A 23,652-nucleotide genomic window follows, 5' to 3' on the forward strand; every position below is an offset into this window, starting at 1 on the left:
TCAGAGCTAGTGCTGTGACTACAGCAAGGTTCGTGTTTGTGACTTATGTATCAAGATTCTAAGGTGGAAACATATCTCATGGGAACGCTTAGGGGTGTGGTGCTATGTGGGGCAACTGAATCACCCGCGCAGTAACTTTTATTTAAAAGACTCTACTCACCCACTTCATACATCTGATAAAGGAAGTTGCTGCTGCTGCTGCTGTTATTTGTAATTGTTGAGGTCATAATAAGGTATCGAAGGAGAAGCATTATGATAAAACATTGCTTCCTGGTTCACTGATGATACTAAATAGGGGGAAATGGGGTGGGCGGGGGGGGAATAAGGTAGCATGTGTCAGGTAATTTTTGCACCCGTCTCACTGTCCCTCTAAGTAAAATGCACTCCCACTGTTGATCCTCTGCACTCTGCAGTCTTCAAACTAGTGATGCCCAAAAGATGCAGGGGGAATATTATTTCCATATAATTGTTCTCAGCTTCAAGCCAGATGACTGAATTTTTGCTTGCTCTGTTTTTACTTTCGTTCATTGATTCTATATTGCTGGGTTGGGGAACCTGGGGATATTCATATGTTGCTGGACAAATCCCATCACCGCTATTGGGTGTGCTGATTGGGGCTAATGAAAGTTGAAGTCTAACAAACATCTGGGTCACAGGTTCCAAATCCCAGTTTTACTGTCAATTCTTCAAGGCCTCAGATGTCCCAGTGTATGGTTTTTTGCTCACAGGGACAATGCATCATGTTCTTTGTAGTCAAGCCCTGCATATCAAAACCTACAACCACAATTCTGTATCCCCATACCTGTGAGTAAACCCATTGTACTCAATGGGACATACTTGAGTGGAAACATGCATGGAATTAAGCTGAAAATCTATCCATGTTAACTTAAAAGTAAATCTCAATCAACATGATCCAACCAATGTCAAGCACTTCTATGTCGCTATGGAAAAACTCCTAAGCACTTTATTTTATTTATTTATTTATTTTAAATTTCTATACCACTTTATATTTTTAAGAAAAATCTCAAAGCGGTTTACAGCATATTAATTCAATAAAACATAAATAAAACAATCTGAAGAAACTCAAATATAGAGTATGTCAAAGCAACATAACAGAAAACTAAAATATTACGTATCTTAAAGCTTTCAAAATAAAACTTGATTCTGTCTCCCATGGAAATCTATGGTACTTTGAGAGCAAAATCAGATTGCAATGAAATCTCATCCCAGCTAACTTTACAATGATATATACTCTCAATGATATTTTTCTGAAAACTATGTTGGCTCAGGTAGCCTAACAGCATAGTACAAACATTGGAACTGACCTGAGTTAGCTGTGCTGATGCCAACCGACAGAGCAGCAGCATCTACAACAGAATTAAATTAAATTTACTGGATAATACATGACTTTCCTGGCACCTCAGCTCAAACTAGTTCAGATTAAGTATTTAGATTTGAAAACAATTTAGTGCCATTTGGAGACTAAAACTTCTTTCAAGAATTTGGCCTACGTGCACTGTGAATCAGAATGCTTTCACTTTGAATCCAACTTTAAATCCAGCCCAATCCTTGGAAATACTACCTGCTGTATTTAATAGGCCTTACTACCCAGTGTCCTTAGAGGGATGCGGGTGGCACTGTGGGTTAAACCACAGGGCCTAGGACTTGCTGATCAGAAGGTTGGCGGTTTGAATCCCCGCGACGGGGTGAGCTCCCATTGCTCGGTCCCAGCTCCTGCCAACCTAGCAGTTTGAAAGCATATCAAAGTGCAAGTAGATAAATAGGTACCGCTCCGGCGGGAAGGTAAACGGTGTTTCCATGCACTGCTCTGGTTCTCCAGAAGCAGCTTAGTCATGCTGGTCACATGACCCGGAAGCTGTACGCCGGCTCCCTTGGCCAATAAAGTGAGATGAGCACCACAACCCCAGAGTCTGCCATGACTGGACCTAATGGTCAGGGGTCCCTTTACCTTTACCCAGTGTCCTTAGAAAGAGCTGCAAACTTGCTTTTGTTTATATTGTAGCAGGGTTGGGGAGTTTACGGTCCTCTGGGTGTTGCTGAACTCCAATTCCCATCAGCCCCAGCCGGCATGGCCAATGGTGAAGGATGATGGGAGCCGCAGTCCAGCAATATCTAGAGGGCTGCATCCCTGGTATACAGCTATCTGCACATTTACCTGGGGAAATTTCCTAATAAATAGAGGGGCTTACTTTCCAACACAGTCAGAGACTGGTTTGTTGGCAAATTTCTCAAGAGCATGAAATTATCTCTCTTCCACCTCCCCCAGAGAGTGAGGAGGAATCACTGGAACAAACTGGATTTGACCCAATTGCAGACTACAGGAGAGTAGTCTGCAATTGGAACACTTGATATTCTTATCATGTGGCAGAACTAGAAATACTACTGCTACTACTATTTATGCTAATGCTGATGATAGTAATAGTAGCCATCCCAAGGACAATTTTTCATGTGAAGGCAGTCTCCCGACACTGCAAACCTATACACCTTTACCTAGGAGTAAGACTCACTGAGTGGAGCTCACTTCTCAGTGGACATGCATAGAGTTGTTCATGCACTTCTAAAATAAGCTCTGTGGAAAGTTTGTGTGTGTGTGTGTCTGTACAGTGGTACCTCTGGTTACGTACTTAATTCGTTCCGGAGGTCCGTTCTTAACCTGAAACTGTTCTTAACCTGAAGCACCACTTTAGCTAATGGGGCCTCCCACTGCTGCCGTGCCACCGCGCGATTTCTGTTCTCATCCTGAAGCAAAGTTCTTAACCCGAGGTACTATTTCTGGCTTAGCGGAGTCTGTAACCTGAAGCATCTGTAACCCGAGGTACCACTGTATATTATTTGCCAAGTGTGGGCATCATAGGAGCTAACTCCTAGGGGCCAAGGTCCCTTCTTCACACACACACCCAATAAAATATTTGATTGGGCCGGGTTGCCTCCCTCCCCCCAGTTGAAAGCCATAACCATTTGAATGGTGTGCATGTGTAGCATCTTGTGATCGATTCTGCAGGGTGGGGCTTACCTGGGCCTCCCAATACAGTATTTAATTCAAATTGACACCCCTGCACTGGGTAAGGGGGCCTCAAGCGTTTCAGTTTCCATGGGGCCAGTTAACCTCCCAGTTCCAAAGTCTCCCACTTTTGAAAGCGAAAGAGATACAGGCAACTGAATACATGATCAAAACGGAGACACTAGAGCCGAACAGGCCCTGAGAGAAAACCATACTGAGCAATGCCCTGTAGGGCTACAGAGAATAAACTGACCAGTCGCGGGGCAAAGTAGCAAACGCCTCTTGGTCGCGCTTGGGTATTATATTTTCCAGGCAGGGTCAAACTCCTTTGGGCTCCGCAATCCTCCGCTTTTGAGTGAGGCCCGATGAACGCTTCTGTACATTAATGCCTGCGCCCACCTCGATTCCCCTCCCCTCGTTTCTCACCACTCTCCTGTTCTCTCGGGAGGGGGAAGCAGGCCAGCGGATAATTGCAACCCCCTCCCTTCAATCCTCAGAGCTGCGCTAATCCGAAAACTCAAGTGCCCGTAAGTAAAACTTCAGGGGGGGAAAGTGATTGAATCTGACAAATACAGGGTGACAAATAATCAATAAAAGCCCAGTTCGACATCCTTCATTGTTTTCAGGCACTAACGGCAAGTAATGAAACCTCTGCTGGAAGGGAGACGGAGAAGGCGGCGGGCAGGCAGGGGGGCGCCCCCCACTTGGAGACCTTCTGCGGGGGAGCCCCCGGCTCCAGAAGCCGGATTAATGGCCTCACCTCATAGGCAGATCTGGTCTTCTCATCAACCTTAATTAAAATCATTTTTAAAACGTCGGGGCTCTGCCTTCAGCGTGGGGGGAAACGGAGAGAGGTTGGCTGCGGGCTTCCTTTGGGTAACGAATCGCTTTTTAATTGGGGTGAGTCACTCCCCTCCCCTCCCTCCAATTTCTTGTTGACTAACAAGCAGGTGATTCGTAACATCCTAATGCCGGTCACCTTGTAGCAGAGCGCGGAAGTGCGGAAATACGTTTTTAAACAAAAAGCAATCGGGTCAGTTGTGCGCAAAGGAGCGGCGAAAAAGTCCCCACGCCGTCGTGTTTTAGTGCCCCGCGCCGTTGTGTTTAGGGTTAGGAGTCGACTCTCAGCTTGGTTGACTTTGCTTATTTGTTTCGTTCGAGCCCCCGGCTTTTCAACCAAGATGGGCTTACAGTGAAAATCTGCGCAGAGGTATAATATCATTGGGGACACGTGTAGGAGGGAGGAGAGAGGTAGGAGACCTCCGGCCCCAGGGAGTTGGCGCTGCAGAACAGACTCCGGGCACTTCTCTCCCAAGCTGGAGGGGGCCGAGGAAGCCGCAGCTGAGCTCAGGGACTGGCTGATGGGTAAGGATGCCAGGCCACAGAAGCAACCCTAAAAGTCATGCTCGGAGAAGACCTCCCTGAAATTAATGGGTTTAAGATAGTCATGGGTGTAGTCTGAGCAGAATTAACAATAGACACACACACACGCTCCCTATGTCCATTACCTGGAGGTAAGTTTCACTGAAATAATTGAATTGCTTTTAAAAGTACAGTGGTACCTCGGGTTACATACGCTTCAGGTTACAGACTCCGCTGACCCAGAAATAGTACCTCGGGTTAAGAACTTTGCTTCAGGATGAGAACAGAAATCGTGCGGCAGCGGGAGGCCCCATTAGCTAAGATAGTGCTTCAGGTTAAGAACAGTTTCAGGTTAAGCACGGACCTCCGGAACTAATTAATTTCATAATCAGAGGTACCACTGTATAGGATTTAGGATCCAAGTGTCACCGATTCTCTGTCCCGAAGGGTGCGATCCCTCCTAAAGCGCCTTACTAAGGAGTTAAGAAGCATATTTAGCAATTCCGCGACGCGAGTGGAACACGGATGAAACGTAAAACGTGCACGTGCCCAAACAATTGGTATGCGAACACACGTGTCGTATAACATCGCTAATGCCACACGCCGTGTTTATCCAGAAGGATAGGAAAGGCAGTTTTGCACGTCCTTTACGCCCTTTTCTAAATGCTATTGCATTAGAAGCAGATCTTATTGAGTCAACAAAACTTCTTTGGAAATAATAAGCGCGTGTATATGGATGCTTCAGGATGCAACCCTGTGCCCCTTAACCCGGGAATAAGCGACACACAATGTAGCGGGACTTACTTCCAAATTAACGTGTTTGTCTGTGTATTTCGTTTGCGCTCTCTCCCTTCCTCTCTCACACACATGCGAATGGGGCGTTAGACAAAAATGACACCACAATCCTATACACGAATCTTCCCTATATTTACTCGGGAACAAACCCCACGAGACTGGAACCCAACCAGCTCAGCAAACGTAGGCCGGGCACGTTAGCATCTTAAAGCCGAGGTCTTAAATACACCTGAAGGAGTTATGGCTTGCAATAAGGTGTATTGTTCAGGATTCTGCTGCAAAAGCTGCCGGCCATCTAAGCTTTTCGCTTTGCCGGGGCAATTCCTTGTTTAACACCAACTGGGAATGTCCTGCAGTCCTGAAACAACTCGCTTCGACTTTGCTGGGCCCTAGTCAGTGGATTGTGAGTCCCCACCCCAGGGACATATAGGGCTTCGCTTGCTTTTCGTAACTCGCTCCCAACACCCTTTTTAAAAGTGCGTGCAGGTGTGTGCCCCATTTCCTTAATCATATTTGTCCCATTATCTAGCTGAAATCTTGCTCGGTCCATCTTGCCCGCGGTCTCGCCAGGAAGGCCTTGAGAAACAAGATACAGTACTGCAGAGCAAGAAGGAGAGAGCCATTGCGAGTGCTTGGTCCCTCTGTCTGCCCATCCTATGGAAAGGGGCAGGCAGAAGCACACCTACGCACAGGGATGCCCACAGGTTCCCTTCAGCGAATGTATCAACCGGATACTGTATAAGTCATTGAGCTGAGCTCCACACGTGTACAGCGATTCACACGTAACGTTCAAGAGTGCACAGTCTGTGTACCTGTGGACAAAACTGTACAGATCAACAAATGAACGTTCTTTCACACAAACACTTGTCTACAGACCACTTGCATCTGTGTTCAGTGTGATGGGGGAACAGGCCTCATGCAAACCTTAGAAACATATCAGGCTTGCAAAAGGCAAGTTCCAGAAAAGCTTCCTTCCTACTCAGATGCGCTGCTCTTCGGAATGTTACTGGAAACCAATTGCTGGGGTGCGATTAGATCAGGCATAGGCAAACTCGGCCCTCCAGATGTTTTGGGACTACAATTCCCATCATCCCTGACCACTCCTGTTAGCTAGGGATGATGGGAGTTGTAGTCCCAAAACATCTGGAGGGCCGAGTTTGCCTATGCCTGGATTGGATGCTAGGAGATGAGATCTATTTCCGCATCAACCTTATCGAATGGAGCCGCCAGCGCCAGCCTGCTCTCAAAATATGGCCAATGCCACCTTGTAGGCAACTGAGGCCTGCGCAACCATCTTCAGCCCTCGGGGACGCGTATTATGGGTGGTGCCCGGGTACACCCAAGCCACAGAGAATATTCCCCATTCACACCTATGGGCTGCCTCCCCACCCACACCCCCTGGGCAGAGCTTAGTCGAGACGGTTTTTGTCTTTCCGGGCGCCTGCTCGCCTTGACCTCTTGCTTCAAGGCGGTTGTCTGGCCAGGTCAGGCGGGAAGCAGACGCTGCCTGGACCCGTTCGGCGACCGGCTCGGGAGTGTCTCTCCGCATTAAAATCTGATCGATCAGGTTCCAGGGCCTACAGGAAGTGGAGTCGCTTCTCTGGGAGGCTTCCTTGTCCAAACAGGAGCTTCTGGGACTGCGCCGATGAAGCGCACTGTCACATAATCGATAAGGAGAGCTCAGCTGTCACGGATCCGAAAGGGGCTTCCGACGCCAGCAGTAACGTGATTTGGCACCTTCAGGTTTGGGGATGGGCAGCCTGGGCTACTAAGACGATGCGAGGGAAGAGAGGGGCGGGGGCCAGAGGAGTGGGTGGGTGGCGGCAGCAACCCAGGAGTCTGAAGGGCTCCGGTTTGGCATTTTTGTTCAGATTCCTCTCCCTCGGGCGAACATTTTCAGCTCCACGATTTGGGGAAGGGGGAGGGAGAGAGAGCTGATCCCTTACCGCCAAGTTTGCTGTTGTCATCCTGCCCCACTGTTCTCCAAGCCATCTCCAATACGTCTCGATTCAATTCCATGCCGAAGGCTGAAGAGCTCCATGCATCTCCAAATGGTTTGGCAACCTGGACAGAAAGTTCAACGGGGAGTATTGTGAGACCACCACTTAAAACAAAAACTGAACGTCCCCCTCCCCCTCCTCTCGCAATGGCAAATGCATGTTTTCGGAAGTGAGTCTGATGGAACTTACTTCCAAGTAAGGCTGTGATTCTAACACTGTTACAAGAACGAAGTCAAAGAAGATTGCTAAGGATCGAAGGAGCAGTCCGTGGGCCACACCTGGATCCAGTGATCCAATAAACGGAGCTTCCAGGAGCTTCCAGTGTGTGAAAAGGACCTCATCGGGGCGTGTTAAAATAAGATTGCAACTCCCCACCCTTGCGCATCAGTCCAGGGGGGAATATGTAAAACCATTTGCAAAAGAGCAACGATTCTATGCCTTAGTTTTTATTAACAACACTAGAGCTACAGTAGTGGGGAAGTCTGCACCTGGATTTATCCCTGTCACGCAGCAGTTAAAGGTATAAAAACCCTGAGAAGTAGCGGAGAAATTCTTTATAAAGAATTCGGAGGTGTAGTTCGCGTTGGTTTTAAGCCCTGCGCCCGGTCCCAAGATTTAGGGGAGAAGCTGACCACTTGACCTACAATTGAATTAAACCAAAGCGTTAGATAGAAATCAGTGGGCCTTCAAGAGAGTAAATGTGCAGCGCCCAATCAACATACTTCGGAATAAATTCCGCCGACTTTAAACTTCCAGAATATGCGAAAATATTTGGATTTCAGCTAATGACTCTTGGATGATTTGTCAACGTCACCTGCAGTGACTTTTTCCCTGAACTTTATTTTGAATAAGAAACCGGCAATAGCGTGTTCGTGTACAGGGCTTAGCAAGGGAATGTTTCAGCTTCGGTGTAAGGTTGCTGCCTTTGAAATCGTGATCCGGTTAGCTTGTGGAAAGGGATCTTAGTTAATTCATAGTTAATGCGCAGCGTTCAGCGGGCACCTGGCTGTTGTTGTTCTCTGAATATTTAAAAGCACCCGTGTTCGATGATAAATTTATGAAAAACGAAGTGAACCCGGGGCTAGGAAAAGAAGGCTGCCAGGAAAGCCGATTTCTGATTGGTCGGGGAAAGGACTTCCGGGACTGGATTGGCTAATGAAGATGCCGGGAGTTACAACTATTGGATAATCTCCTTGCCTGGGTCTTCTGCAGCGCTCTCCATAGAGCAGAAGGCGACGTTCTCCTGAAGGAGGGTGGGTTGCTCACGGGAGGGTATTTCCCCAATAGTTCAGCACCTGCGCTGGATCTCTGACTATTTTCCCGACAAAGTGTCAAATGCTCCTATATAGCACTAAAAATGTTTAAATGCCGGGGCTTAAAATATCTGATTGAGGGGTCCAACTATTATGCACTTGTCTAAGGCTGGCTTCTTAAAGACGTCCGCCCTGAGCTCCATTAGAACCTTGGATCAGTGATTCCTTCTGCGGGAGACTCGCCAAAGGCCGAGACCGAGAGGTTTCACACATCCATGCGCAGGAGCTCTGCCCCAGCGTCGCATCACTGACTGACTGACTCAATAGAAAAGAAGACAACCATTGCGTTTTGAAGTTATTTGTGGTGTTTGATCTATGACGGTCCTTTCACGCGTGCTGGCCATCACTTGATGTTGCAGACAAGGCATCGACTTATCCTGAGTTGCCACCGGTGGCACAATCTTTGTCTCCCGCTTCACATGGAGGGGAAGGGACCGAATGTCTCTTATATTGTCCACCAGTTTAGCGTTTCCCTGCTGTGTTTTCTGGATGGACGGGCTGAGGAGGCTGAAGCTCCAAATAAATATGAAATACCCTCATATTAATATTTTTTTTAAACGATCCAAGCACGTTGCGCCTGAAGAGAAGTCTTGCAAAGGATACATGGCTGCACTTCCCTTTTTAACTTCAAATTAGGAAACTCTGTCAGATGAAAGGGCAGCTTCCCTTTGGTGGAACTGCAGCTTCATTTGATCAAATCTTTATTTGAGTGTTGCCTGAACAATAGGAACCTGAAGGGAAAGAATGAAGAAATTGCGTTGCAGTTGATCCTTTGATTCTGACAGAGGGAAACTGTTGCGCGTTTATCAGATTAGAACTGTCCAGAAGTGTGTGTGTGTGAGCGCGCGCGCATGCGCGCATTATATATATATATATATATATATATATATATATATATATATATATATATATATATATATATACTGTATAACATATAGGAAAACTAATCAGGCGACCGGGGGTTGTGTGCACGCACGTCCACAGGCGCGCGGAAGAGTGCTCTTAAGTACCACAGCTCCTTCAATCCCCATCTGGATAAGATTCAAGTCTCTCCCTCGGCTTACAGTAATATACTCTGCCAACCATGAGGCTCTCCCCCCCCCCCACAAAAAAGAAAAAGAGGGATTTAATGAGGCCGAGCTTAGACCCTTCTATAATTTAGAGGATTCGCCAGAGCTGTAAAATGACAATGGGGACATGTGTAGTGCAAGAGAGGTGAAATCCCATCCAGGGACAAAGTTGCTTATTTCTGAAGGAGCTGTCATTTCCAGCAGGGGGGACACAATGGCAGGGCCAGGAGGGACGGAGCTCTGATCTCCACCTCGGAGAGAGATAACCACCTGATTAAAATGGGCCTCTTGTTCTCTCGGTTACTCGATCGTCGTGTGAACTTGCCTTACTTACTATTCTGGGCAAAGACGACTCAGTCTCCCCAGATTTCAATGCCCTGAGAACTCCCCTCCCTCCTCTTTCTCTCTCTCTCGCCGCTTCGCTTCGCTTTTCCTTGGAGCATCATCACGGCCAGTTCTTAGGCAGCCGACACTTAGGTCTACGAGGATTCGCGGGTCACGAAAAACGCCGGGGGCTTTAGGGGCACATTAAAGTTTCGCACAGCTATGGCGCATCTATTATCACACACACACACACCCAAAATGGCACAGGAAAGATCCGCCCCTTTGCTATACTTTTTACCCTTTGACGGCTTGGACCACACATAAGGCTGGCTGTTCACAGGTTACTTAAATCTGTGCACTTGTATGTGAGAGATATGTACATTTGGATTTGGAGCGTATTTATCGAGTTTGGTGGGGATTTACTCCCTAATAAGTGTGTTCAGAGTTGCAGCCTTGCACTGGGACATCCCATACAAAAACTTCACCAGACATTTCAAGGGCACCCTGGATAACTGACGGGAGGATTGCTCCTGAGTTGCTCCGAGATTCTTGGCTTATTTCACCTATAGAAGGATGGTCATCTGTCATGTATGATCTAGGGGGTCGGACTAGATGGCCCTTGGGCTCCCTTCCAAGTCCACAATTCTATGATTCTAGTTATTTCAGATATCTGGGTTCCTAACCACGCTTACTTGGAAGTAGGCTTCACTGGATTTAATGGTTGCAACTCCCAAGTAAACACGTTTATAGCCAACGCCTCTGCCTAATTATTCCTATCAGTCCTATGCGTATTTACGCAGAAGAACAACCCCATTGAGTCTGAAGTAAAGGCGCGCCGGATTGTGGCCTTCTTAACTAGGAAGAAAGTACTACAAGTTGCCTATTGACATATTTAGGATCGGATTTTTCCTTGAAAAGAAGTGGGACTGACTTCAGCAGAAGTACCGTTTGTAGAACTGCGTCCATACAGGCCAATTCTAAACACGTTTCTGCAACAGTATATCCCGTTGACTATGACTCAGTTATAATTCAGGTGCTTCTGTTGAATAAGATTGGAGGTCTTTCTACAAACTTGCTATTCAAGTGTTAAGCGCTGTCCACTGCTTTGTAGATAAGTATTTTATCTGCAATTTGCTGATCAAAGCAGATTCCCCGCCCCTCCGTACTTTTAATAGATTCGGATCCCACTCCAGTTCAGACAATTAATTCAGGAAAAGACATTGAAATATGCACCCAGATCTCCTCTGCCTCGCCTCTATTTATAGGATTCTGGTGCCCGCTTGTTTCTCATTCCCGTCGCCCTAAAGGGCTAAATTTTCTGTAAAGATGGGAAATAATAATAATTCATTATTTCTACCCCGTCCATCTGGCTGGGTTTCCCCACAATTTCCCCACCGACGGCTGTCCTAGCCATATCAGCAAGAAATCCCTATAGATCCCAAATGGTTATTTGGTTTCGGATCTCAGATCTTCCCTTTGCAAGGAAGCCAGCGAGACTCGCCCATTACGGGGCAAGAGAACTGGTTGGCCCGGGCGGGGCGGGAGGAAAGAACACCCCGCCCGTATCAACAAGTTCCCAAAAGAATAAAATATTATTTCCCTTTGGTGACATTTCCCCGTCCCTCTCCCAGCTACCTCCCCCCCGTCTTTTTTCCTCTCGAAGAGCTTATCTGACCGAATTCTTTGACAACCAGATCCTAAACATAACGCTTCCTGTGGAAGAAAGCGCCTTGATTTCAATAAATTCAGCTAAAGGCGTTTAGGATCACAGTTTTAGCCGCCGATCTTTCTCTTCCCCTCTCCACAACAGGTGTCTCTGAAAGCCGCAACTAGCATTTTCTTCCTTTGGAGGCTCTTATTTAAACAGGCCAGGGGCAAATAGACGGCAATATTTCAGACCGTTTCTTTTAAAAAAAAATATATAGTTTTGCGCATTAAAGTTAAAAAGTAGAGGGAGTGGAAAAACTTAATCTACTCTGTCAGCCCTGATGGTGAAGCTGAAGGATTTATCTGGTCGGTCTTCTTTCTCCATCTACCCCCAAATCAGTGAGCACTTAGAGACATTTCCTTGAGAAACCAGCCTGTTGGTTCTCAGTGGGGTTATCTTGCAAGTAAAAGGTTTGTAAGATTTGAGCATAAATCGTCTTAAATTCTAATATTGCATGTGTGGTGGTGGGGCTTTTTTGGTTGCACTGACCTGTGTTTGAGCAGAAGAGGAAAATACTTTTGACAAAAGCAGGAGTGTTGTATAAGCGGTTGTGTATATATATATATATATATAATTAATCTAGGGAATACCCAAATATTTATGGCAGAATCTAGGTAGAAAGATCTTCTGCATTTTGCGCAACTCGCGTTTATTTCAGTGGGCCTATATTGGGCAGGAGAATTTCCAGAGGAAAGTCCTTTCGCAGAGAATCTGCAAGGCTAATGTAATTCTGTCCGTCTGAATAAATGGATGATCAACTGAATCTCTCTCACACATTCTATTATGTCCATCTCTTGTGAAGACAGGAATTGCACGAAGTGCAAATATGTTTCCTGCTATTATTTTTATTCTCTGATTATTGACAGTCTCTTCTCGGACTATTTATTTGAATGTTCCAAGTTAGGATATCTGATCTCCTAAATGCCAGTTAATTGCCAGGAGATTATCTTGAAATCAGCGGGGTTTGCTGCCGTGTAAACTGCGTTTTGGATCGGGATGTCGGCGAGATTAGCGAGAGACTGATTAGAAGATAATTATCTTCGTATAAAAACACGTATATTGTAGCTATCTCCGTAAAGAATACCTCGGGCGGATAGAGCGATAGCATCTCCATAAACAGGAACGAATTCATCAACGAAAATTTCCTTTTATTGCCACGTCAGTCTGCTAATCGATCAACCTGAAGCAGAATCCAGATCTGGCTCCAGGGGGAAGAAAACCAAATAGAAATACATGCCAAACATTATGGGATAGATTGATCTCTATGAACTCCCTGGGAGCTTTTCCCTTATGCATCAGACAGATTAGGGATTGTCTGTGTTTTCCTATCTAGACGGACAACCCTCGACGTTTTGATACTCTGTACTAAAATGGATTTACTGAAATAGATTTTGTTTTTAAAATGTCAAAAGACACCAGCCGTCCCATCGCAGTGAATCCAGAGTAGTTCGGCCACTCAGAATCGCTAAAGGAAACCAAGGAGGCCCATAGTTGAGGAGTTATGGCGACAACTTCGGTCGCCCGCTTGCAACTTTTCCATTATTCCGCCTGGATCAATCTGTAAATAGTGTTTTCCCACGGCCCGATTCGCTTGTTAGGCACCGGACTAAAGTCCTCGGAGAGGGCGCATCGCCCTCCTTATATGCCTTCTCCAGGCGATTATCGCTGACTCCCGCTTAGTGTTTGTGTCTCTGTTTGTTTGGAATTATTTCCGGTTTGGTTTATTTTTCTCCCCCTGCTATTTTCCCTACTTTAACACTAAATTGACACACCTACAGAGACAGCTAGCTACCTCTCCGGGTCAACATCGGAAAGATAATTCCAAGCCCCGCACCCTCGTCCCCTCCCTCCCTCTCCGGCTGCATTCCACCACTCTCTCTCCCCTCCTGGCTCAAAGTAAATAGTAAAAGGCCCATTCAGGTCCGTGGACCACACGGAAAGCCTTAATTAGGCTGATGAAATCCCCAGAAATGTATAGATTCGCTATAATCGAGGGTGTCCCAACCCTACCCCTGCCGCTCCTCTGGTGTCTATAGTCAAGGAATACGGGAGCAGCTGGGAGAATAGAAAGACCCGTCGGGGGTGGGGTGGAGGAAGTCATGCATGTAATTGAGTATATTTAACATAACTATTTTAATGATTAGTGATTAAAAGTGCACCCTCCTGGAAGTTGGGGACCTCCGCAATTTGTTCTGAACAACTCTGAGGACATATCGATCTATCTATCATCTATCTATCTCACGCGTAAAGAAACAAAATATGCACAAAGCGTTTTTTACTTGTTGGTTTCAGAAGGGAGGGTCTCACCCTGGCCTTAATCGTGTTGGCATGGGGGGGGGGACTACCTTTCAGCAGGTACTCCAAGTTTCATTGAATAATGATGATGATGATGATGATTCCTGCCTCCATTTCCTCCGCTTTTCTTGGACCTCCTCCTATATCAAATTTCAGGGGGGGGGGCATCTCTATTTTATTTTATTTTATTTCTTACTGTAATGGACCTGTCCTCTCCTTTTTTGTAACAATAAAATAAAATAAATCATGCAGACGGGTGCCGCTATATTAATAAGCAAAGGCTAGTCCCGGGAAGCTGGGAAATAATATGTTCATTTGAGCATATGCAGAGTGCATTTGTCTCTTTATTGAGAATCTGCCGCCAGCAGACTAGCCGGTCCATGGCATCTTCCCATTTAGGTATTACGTTTGGAGAAATGGTATGCATTTCAGGGCTAAACGTACTAAAGACATCAATTCCTTCACCTTTTGAAGAAAAGCAAATCAGTGGTAACTCTAAAGTTTACCCGAACTTGCACCAATAAAAGACAGTATGACACTTATTTTATAATCAGTTCTGTATGGCGGTGAATTGGGTTGTTTCCAGACAACAGCGTAATTTATTGCTTTTGTCCAGGGAATATGCAGACTTTGGAGTTACTCAGCATTCTTTGTCTGTGGAAAAGGAAAAGGCAGCTATTTCTCAAATGAGTGTTTTGGGTCAGTTCAGACAATAACACAAGCAGGCAACTAGCTTAGTTTGCTGCCCATTGCAGAGAACTTTTGCCTCCACTCTTTTCCTGGAGTGCCTAAAATATGTGCGTTTGCCATCAGCACTTCTTTCTCTTCGCATCTCCCATTCCCCTCCGAAAAGAATTCTGTGTAATTCCAAAGCTTACATGCTCTGGTTTTAGGGAAAGTTGAGCTCGACCTTTACTTTATAATCTACGCGGGGGTGTTTGCATGCAGTAAAAGAAGCATCCTTTGCAAGGAAACAGCTTACTCCAGTGTTATATTAATTAATCACTGTTTAAGGGCTCCCTTTCCTTAGCTAGGTCACACAATTAGAAACGCAGACTGAAGTGAGTGCGTTTTCTTAATTATTTATATCAGATGAATTGTGGAGGAGGCTGGCGTATATATATGTGCGCGCGCGCATGTGCGCGTGCCTGCACAATCCTCGCGTTTATTCCTTGAATTCTAAAAGGGCTGCTTTCTTTTCTTTGGCTGCTCTTTGGGGAAACAGTGGGAGGAGGGAGATTCTCTCTTACCCATCAGCTACTCAGCGTGGAAATAATAATATTTAGTGCATATTATCCTAACTTATTTCTGACAGTGCGTATACAAGGGGACGATGGAGCGGCGGCTGTAGCTAGGGGGGGGGGTGTTCTTTGCAGCAGATTTTGGAGGAATCTAGCACGGAAGCCTGACAGAGAAAGCGGGCTGGTGGCAGAGGGGCGATATATTCCACAAAGCCTGCCTTGCATCGCAGTAATCCTGTCATGGGCGTAGCCAAGGGGGAGGCAGTTGCCCCCCTAGATCAAGTAAAACAATAGAAATTCTGAACTAGCTGACCAATCACGTCGGTTCTGCCCCCCTAACAAAAGTCCTGCTCCCCCCCCCTAACCAAGTCCTGCCCCCACCCTCAACAAAAATCCTGGCTACGCCCATGAACCCTGCTAAACAGAAGCGCACTCTGTTTCAAATTTAACACGGGGTTGATTCGGGATGAAACCCGGCGGAAACCCCGCGGAACTTTTCTTCCAGAGTAAACTCCTTCGGATCCCAGCCCTGGTAGTTCTGAATTGGAATGGTTGGACTTCCTCGGGGGCTTCTGGGAGATTAGGTTCCTTCCTGGCCTTTTCTTTCACTCGGGTTGGAGGCAATGAATAAACTGGTCATTGTGGAACCGCGACACAAGCCAACTTCTGGCTCGCTCGCTTCCCCCGCCCCAGCCCTTTTATTCTCTCAAAGCACACACTTGCCTTAGTTTAGAAAAGGCTGGGGGAAGCTCAAATTTTGCCGGATCACGCCCGGAGGAAAGGTGCAGCCAGTGTCCTCGCTTAAAGGAAGTAGCCCCAAAAGGGGAACATGTGGTCGAGAACCGCACCACGGGGAAATCTGGGGGATAACCGGAGGATTCGTATCCCTAGGCATCCTGGAATCTGCTTCCCAATAAGTTGGAAAGGGCAGAATCCGGAGTAGAAGGATGGAGAAAGGAAGTTTAAACATCAGAGGGTGGATGGACTTCTGTCAAGGATTCTTTAGTTGTGATTGATGCATTGCAAGGGGGCTGGACTAGATGGCCTTTGGGTGCCTTCCAGCGCTGCAATTCTACGATTCTGTGATTCATCCCACTATAAGCAGATTCGATCTAGTGAAGTGCCATCGCTGCACACAACCTGCTCCGTTTCTGTCCTCAACCGGAATCCCACAGAGTCTTAGATCACACGGGGGGAGGGGGTACTGAAAAAAAATCCTCCCAGGCGGTGCCGAGTTGTTTCTTTGGCGTCGTTTTGGTTTGGATGTGAAATTGGCAGACCCCCTTTATAGGGGCAGGTGGTGACATTACTTGGCCCGGACTTGAGACCGTACTGAAGAATTCGCAGCCTTGAGAGCGTATTTTTCTTCTGGCTATAGTAGTACTTAAACGATAATGGGCGGCGGCGGGAGGGGGAAGAGAATTAAACTTTTTTTTTTTTTTAAGAGGGAGGATGGAGAGCAATGGGGGAAGGGGAGAGGCGAAGATTTATATCTTCTGGAAAGTAGGACGAGCCAGATGGTAATCGCGTCATTAACAAACAAACGTGGGATGGACAAGTGAAGTTTAAAATTGGGGAAGAGATCTGGCGAACAAAGACGGTTGCTGTTGACCAAATAGAGGAAAGTGGGAGGAGGGTCTCCTTCCATTCTGCCTACAGCTGGATAATAAACGAGGGTCCATCTCCCCGCCCCCGGCTTCCCCTGTTGTGCGCCAGAAAGGGCCAGAGATAAACTTTTTGCAATAGGCAAATGTGGCATTTATTTATGTGTAACCCTTTGTCGCCTCAAGTGTCCCCAATGGGCCTTTAATTCAAATCCCTGGTTTGATAGGGAGAGATTGATTCGCCCGAGTTTATTTTGATGGAAACAAAGCGCCGCTTGTGCAAGTTTGGAAGGGGCAAAGAGTTCAATGGTTATTGGGGGGAGGGGGCTGGTAAGCCGGATCAAGCAAATCTGAAGGGGTGGGGCGCAGTCAGCTCCTCGGGCAGAAGAGAGGACGGGGCATTCCAGGCTTCCTGAAACCCTGCTGTTCCTCTTGCGTAGCTTTATGGGGCAGCATTCCTTCGATTCTGTTGCTACGAACGTCCCGGCGATAAAAATCTAGCCCGATCCTGTCCGTGTTCACTGATCTAAGTGGCTTAGACCTGGGTAAGCACGCCTGAGATTGCAGCCACACATCCCTCAGTCCCGGGAAACATCAAGAAGACAGAATGCGGCAATTTTACATACACCAGTTCCAGCCCCCATGAAATCTGTGGGGCTTTCGATCGAGTAAGGATGGAGAGGTCGCTTGCTCCACGAGCCACACAGTGAAACGTACCTTTTTATTCAGACTAATGTCTGTGTTACTTTTCTCCCAGGTTGTGATGACGTCATTGAATTTAAGCAGGGGTGCCAACTTGAATAAAATATTGTGGGGGCCCAGGTAAGCCCCACCTACGTAATCGATCACGTGACGCAGGGCACACACCTCATTTGAATGGGAATGCCCATCAACTTTGTGGGGGCCCGGCCCCCGCAAATACTTTATTGTGAGGGCTGAAGGCCCCACGGTCCCTAGGAGTTGGCTCCTATGAATGAGAGTGAGCTGGCACCGGGATCATACACTACACTGGACTCAACATTACAAGTGGGATTCTGTTGTTTTACTCCGAGTAGACCCATTGAAATTAATGAACATGAGCAAGTGAGCGTCATTAACTTCAAGGGGTCTCCTCCGAGTTGCTGCCACATCCATGTGTTCAATAGGGTCGCAATCTCTATAGGTTGAATCCCAAATCCTTCAGCCTAAATAGCTTTGGGGATCATGCTGTGTTTGCAGTTTATTTCAGTTTAGCCTCCATCAACTTGTAAAAACTGGCATTACGCACTCGGCGTTAGCCCTACAGTCTGACTTAACTCCTGCGTTTCATTCCGGATTCGGTGGTGACCTAGAGATCCCGGTGTCTTCCAACCGGATTCGCAGTAGTGCTGGAGGGACAGAGGCGGGCAAGTATTTGTAGGCAGGACACAAAGCCTGCTCACATCCAATTGCTGCGTCTTAACACGTTTGCGAATCACATCCTTAAGTCCAGATATGTTGCCCCAACACACCAGCAAAGAATGGGTCCGGGTGGGGGAGGGGCTCGACAGAATTAAACAGAAGTTTTTACATTTTTAGCAGATTTACCTTAGTGGGACGAAATAAATTTAAAACCAGGACAACAGCTTAAAACGTCTTATATAGCACAATAAGGCCCTTGCGGTTTCGATTCCCAAGCATATGCCGATACCTAACTCGGCTAAACTGGTTGTGGATTCGAATTTAGTCCCGTGGACATCAAATCCACTTAAATACGAAGGCTGCGGTGTGAATGGCTTGTAGATTGCGATACATGTTATATCCGGTACATGCTTCCTATGTTAAAATTTGGTGCACAAGTACTCGAAGAAAATTAACTCCGTTTTCATGAAAATAAGTGATCTCACGCTACCTACAGCTCCTGCAAGCCAACACGCAATGGCGTTGGAAAGGACAACTTCAAATTGAAGAAATATCTGAATGCACTACGTAACTGCCATGTGAAGTAAAAGCTCATTTAAGGCGGTGACATGAAGCTGACTACAGAGAAAGAGACCAGTAGCAGCAGCAGCAGCAGCAGCAGCAGCAGCAGCAGGAGCAAGGTTGTGGCGCCTAACTCTATGATTGCACCTGCTGCCCCCACATCCCGTTATGACTGTAGCCTGTTAGTTCCACATAGTCGATTTGGGAATAGAAGGCACTTGTGTATCTGGAAGCTGTCCCCCACCCCAACTTCGTTTCCCAGGTAAAAAAATGTTCAGGTGCAAGTAGCCCCATCTGAGCAAGCGTCACGGCCCGTTTATTCCAAGGGAACTTGTTTCCAAATAAACACCCAAACGCAGCAGCTTTTATCCAAATCCTGCATTGTGGATAGGACACATTCCCTCACGAAGGAAAGGTTCCTTCTTGTTGTGGTCTAAGTAAGGATGGGGGTCTCCCAGTATCCCTCGCGGCTAGAGGCCGAATTCACTCTTACAGGAGAATTTTGCATGTGAAATAGACCCACAAAAGGTTCTCCAGCCGTCCATTGTAGTGCCGCAGCCCGATCCTACGTATGCTGATTCTGAAGGGCGCCCCGCTGAGTTCAAGGGTTCTTCCTCTTCCCCAAAGCTGAAGCCTTCATATCTGTGTGTTTGTGTCCTTATTCCCCAGTGATAAGTGTACTTATATGGAAATCAACTGCATTGAAATTAGTGTAGGCTTTAGCTCCATTGAAATGCATTTGGGATGGGGTTAATTTTGAGCAAGGGCGAGAGGAAGGGGTCTTAAGAGAGGAAAGTTTTTGGGGCTTAAATGAAGTTGCAGGCTGAGGAACGATCTTCGCTTGAAAATACGCCCTTTGAAGACTCCAAAGTGACAGACGGACCTAGGTTCTAAAGTTGAGCAGAGTTTGGATTGGGGGAGTTAATCTAACTTTAAAAGGGGGGGTGGAAATCTTTCAAAGCCCTGAGGACTTACCCTCAAGGCCTTATTCAAAGAAAGAGAGAGAGAGGAGGGAGGGGGGGGAGAGAACCAGCCTGGCGTTTCGTCACAGGCAATTGTAAAGGGGGTTCAAAGGACCGATCAAACAAGTTGCAGAGTAATCTACATTAAAAGTCCGGATGGCGATGTTATAGCCTGCACCTGCAGGGTGTTTGCTCGCCGAGCCCCTCGCCGAGCTACAAATCATCAGGCGAAAAAGCCGCTTATGCTTCCTCTTTGCTTCTCCCAAGAGTTACAGGGCTTCTTTCCTTTGATGATATTTATACATCTTGTTACAGATAAGAGATATTTTTTTTTTGAAAAGGAAAAAGAAAGAAAGAAGAATCCCTGAACACACACACACACCAATACGTTTCTGCAAATGGTCTCTGTGGGAGTAATCCTGTGGCTCAGTGTCCTTGAAATAACTGGCCAAGCACCCGGGTGAAACAGCGCCCCAGGAGTCCCAACTGGAGGAACCCCATCTCCAACCTGTTGCTAAATTGATCAGGGCCAGAGAGAATTAGGGGCTGAGCCCATATCGCTCCAGTGATTTAATGAGGCTGTGTGGTCTGCAGACCTCAGGCCGCTTACACCGAAGTAAGCCCGATGATGTCATAGCCGGAGGAAGTCTTTTGGAGAGCTGAAGCTCAGCTTAAAAGGGAAAACTGCTGCTTAACTGCGTGTGCTGATGGGACAACCCCTTTGGACTGCTGGCCTAAGGTTGATACAAACGAGGCGGTTTGCTTTTCCTGGGCTCAGTCTAGTGAGCCTCCCCACTGAAACAGTCCTACGGAAATGTTTGGAAGGACGACAGTGGCAAACGTCACCTAACAGCAGAACTGCGTAACTGACTTAAAAGTTGCCTGAGTGCCACAGAAAGTTGTTGGCTCAATTCTCATATGCAATGCTTTATGAAGTCCTAGATGTAAACCGGCCAAAACCCAAGCAATTTAATTCGAATTATATAGTACGTGGGACCTTTCCCCGCCTGTGTGTCTCTAGTGGCGGGATAGAAATCTTCAAGATCAGGGATGTCCAACAGGTAGATCTCGAGACCCTTCCCCCACCCCACCAAAAAAAAGCTCAACAACTTTGGTAGATCACTGCCAGTTTTTTTATATAGTGGATCTCAGTCTCTTGAAAGTTGGACATGCCTGTTCTAGATAAATAAACCTATTCATCTGAAACCAGATCTAGCAGAAGCGAAGCATTTTCACCTTTCACGAATTTCAGGCGCGCAGTTGTCCCGTGGAAAATAAATGCGCACGTAGGCTCAGCGCGTTTACTGGCAAGGAAATACCCTCCGAGTTGAATGGGATTTTCTCCGGAGTAATTCTGCAGAAGACTCCCTCAGCCTTAAAAACGGCTTCACTTTGGATGTATCTTACATTTTCTTTTTATAATGCCTTTGCTTTTAAACCCAACTATAGTTCTATATATTCACACACACACACCATAATCATGCTATGCTAATAGAAAGAAGAGTGGGAGGGGGAAGAGAAGCTGTCCCTCTGGAGTTTTGCCCTCGATTCTAAACCAGGGGGGCTCGCTTGAAAGTGAAGTTATGGTTACTCGGTAGTAAGCGCCAGTGTTCAGTGGGACCTCCATCCAAGTAAGGCTGCCGCCTGAGATCATAGCAATGCAATTCTGGAGTGACCCCTTTCCTTTCCTAACTCCAGCTGAGCCCCATTTCTGCAAGTCACCCAAGGACCCACCCACCACTCCAGGGGTGATCCCGGTCTTTTTGTTATCTGTTGGGGGGGGGAGCGGCTGATTTGCTTCTTTTGAACACACTTTGGGGAGATGAAATCAGGAAAGGAGAGGGGGAGAGGGGGAGGGAGGGAGAGAGAAGGGAAGGGGGAGACTAGGAAATGCGAAAACCCCAAAGACCCTGGGAAAAGTGCACGCGAGTTTGGCAATCCAGGAAGGCAGAGAAGAGTTATTTCCTTGCGTGCGGCTCGGTTTGGTTTCTCCCCACTCCAAACCCCAGCAGCAGCTTGCGACATGCCAGCCAAGATCAACATATATCTTTTCCCCTTTGAGCGTCAGCGGAGCGATCAGTAGATCGGTTACTTCTCCTTCGAGTTGCCACCGTAACCGGGGAGACGGGAGGAGAGCTGGGACGTATCGGAACGTTTAAAAGTCCCTGCAAAGATTTTCTCACAGCTGCGGGAGGCGCAAATATGGAAATGAGCTCATTATGTGGAGGGAGGGGCAGCAGGCAGTGCCTCTGCTCTCCCTCTGCTTCCACAACTCCCAATCCCGGGATCATCTAAACACGAAATCAGCCAAAACAAGTCCTCGCCAAGAAGCTACCAACTGCAGTTTCGCCTGTACAAATATGTCAATTTCAACGATTATGCAGCGTTTTGTTTAGATCGCGCTGAGCGGCTTCTCTCTCTCTCTCTCTGTATCCCTTCGCAGACAGCCGTACCTGTTGTGTTATCATTAACCCTTCGCACGGCGGCAGAGACCTCACAACCATTTAGGGGAGAGTGGCAGCGGGGAGATAAGAGGGGGCCGGGAGGGAAGTCCTCTTCAGCGAGCGCAAAAAAGAAATGTCATGCAAATTTGCAATTTGCAACGACGCCTTTGCCACCTCCTCGGAAGCAAGTCCGGCTGATTTCAGTGAGATTTACTTTCAAGTAAGCGAGCCTAATCTATGTGTCTCCAGTCTGACTCACCAGTCCTGAATATATTACTTGGAAGAGAGTTGCATTTAAATCAATAGGAGTTGCTTCCCAAAAAACTTGCGAGTGGGTTTAGCCGTCTCTCCACAAATCCAAATGCCTGAAAAAGGGGCAACCGAAAACTTCCTGCCTTCCATAAAAGTATTGACAAGTATAAACGGGGAGATGCGCCATACGAGAAAGGGGGGAGGTCCGTTTGTGTGGAACAACCCAGTCTACACTTGGCGGGTTTTGCAAATTAAAACGGAGACAAGGGAGCCTTGAGAAAACTGGCACAGTGTCCCACCAACCCCCGGGTAAAACTCTGTGTGTGCTTGGAAGTGGTAAGCAAAACACCAAGGAAATCCAATGGATTTGCTCGGTGGAGAGCTCTATCTGGCGCTTCTGGCCGCTTGTTTAGCTCAGCTCTTTACACCCTTGGAGAAGAAGAATGCTATACATCACCCTTTAATCTCCTACTGAGTGAACTCCGGAGCGCATCAAAGCGCGCATTGTTGAACGCTTGGGGGAGAACCAACAAGACTAGGCGGAGGATCGGCATTGTTCCCAAGGCTTGTTGGGGAAAAGTTTTCTAAATAAACTCCTTTCAGCACAGTTAGATTTAAAGGGGTGGCAGTGGATGGGAATTGGGGGAGGGGTGCTGGTCTATTGCCCTCCGTCGCTATTTTCCCAAACAGGTTGGCGATCCAAGCACGCACTGCCCGGTCCAAAACCTGCACCCAGACTAGGATATATTTGGAGGCGATGGGAAAGTCAAACCCACAAGCAATTTGGGACTCCATCTTAACCCTCCTGACTGTGAGGTTTAGTGCAATATACTTCTTCAGATTTAGTGTATAATCCCAAATGGCTTCGATCCTGATGTACACCATCCTTACTCCAAAGTAAGCCCCGTTTGTTTTAGTGGGGCGATTTCCAAGTAGACGTGCTTAGGGATGCAACCTTGAATCTCCAGATATTTCTTTAGGAGGTCTATCCTATAGGTTTACTCGGAAGTAAACCCTACTGGGATGTTTGGGACATTTATCTGGACTGTGGCATTTTATTGCATAGGCTCAAGCCTGAGACTGGGTTTTGGAGCGAGCTGAACCGAATTCTCTAGCTAAGTATTTCGGCGTCGCTCTCAGATCCACCTTCCCTTTTAATATAAAAGGGCAACTATACCGGAGTGAGGAGCTTCAGAGATGGGTTTTTTAAAAACCGGGGTCCTGTTGCATTCTATGTGCCACTTGATGTAAACACTGAGGGTCGCCCTAGTGGCAGAAAACAGGTGCTTTGTTTCTCTGTTGACGGCCCATTAGTATCT

The 23,652-nt window shown here is 47.0% G+C and overlaps 1 protein-coding gene across 1 annotated transcript in view; it reads right to left on the reverse strand.

The window, feature by feature from the left end:
- The window catches only part of LOC309533262 (uncharacterized protein), a 464,396-nt gene that overhangs the window by 55,908 nt on the left and 384,836 nt on the right, over positions 1-23,652 (reverse strand). The window contains exons 7-8 of the mRNA XM_082224621.1: positions 7,126-7,243; positions 1,326-1,367 (exon numbers count right to left, since the gene is read on the reverse strand). Coding sequence (XP_082080747.1) covers positions 1,326-1,367; positions 7,126-7,243 — 160 coding nt within the window. The remainder of the gene's footprint in view (positions 1-1,325; positions 1,368-7,125; positions 7,244-23,652) is intronic.

Source organism: Podarcis vaucheri (assembly GCF_965113315.1).
Source record: "Podarcis vaucheri genome assembly, chromosome: 5".
Classification (NCBI taxonomy): domain Eukaryota; kingdom Metazoa; phylum Chordata; class Lepidosauria; order Squamata; family Lacertidae; genus Podarcis; species Podarcis vaucheri.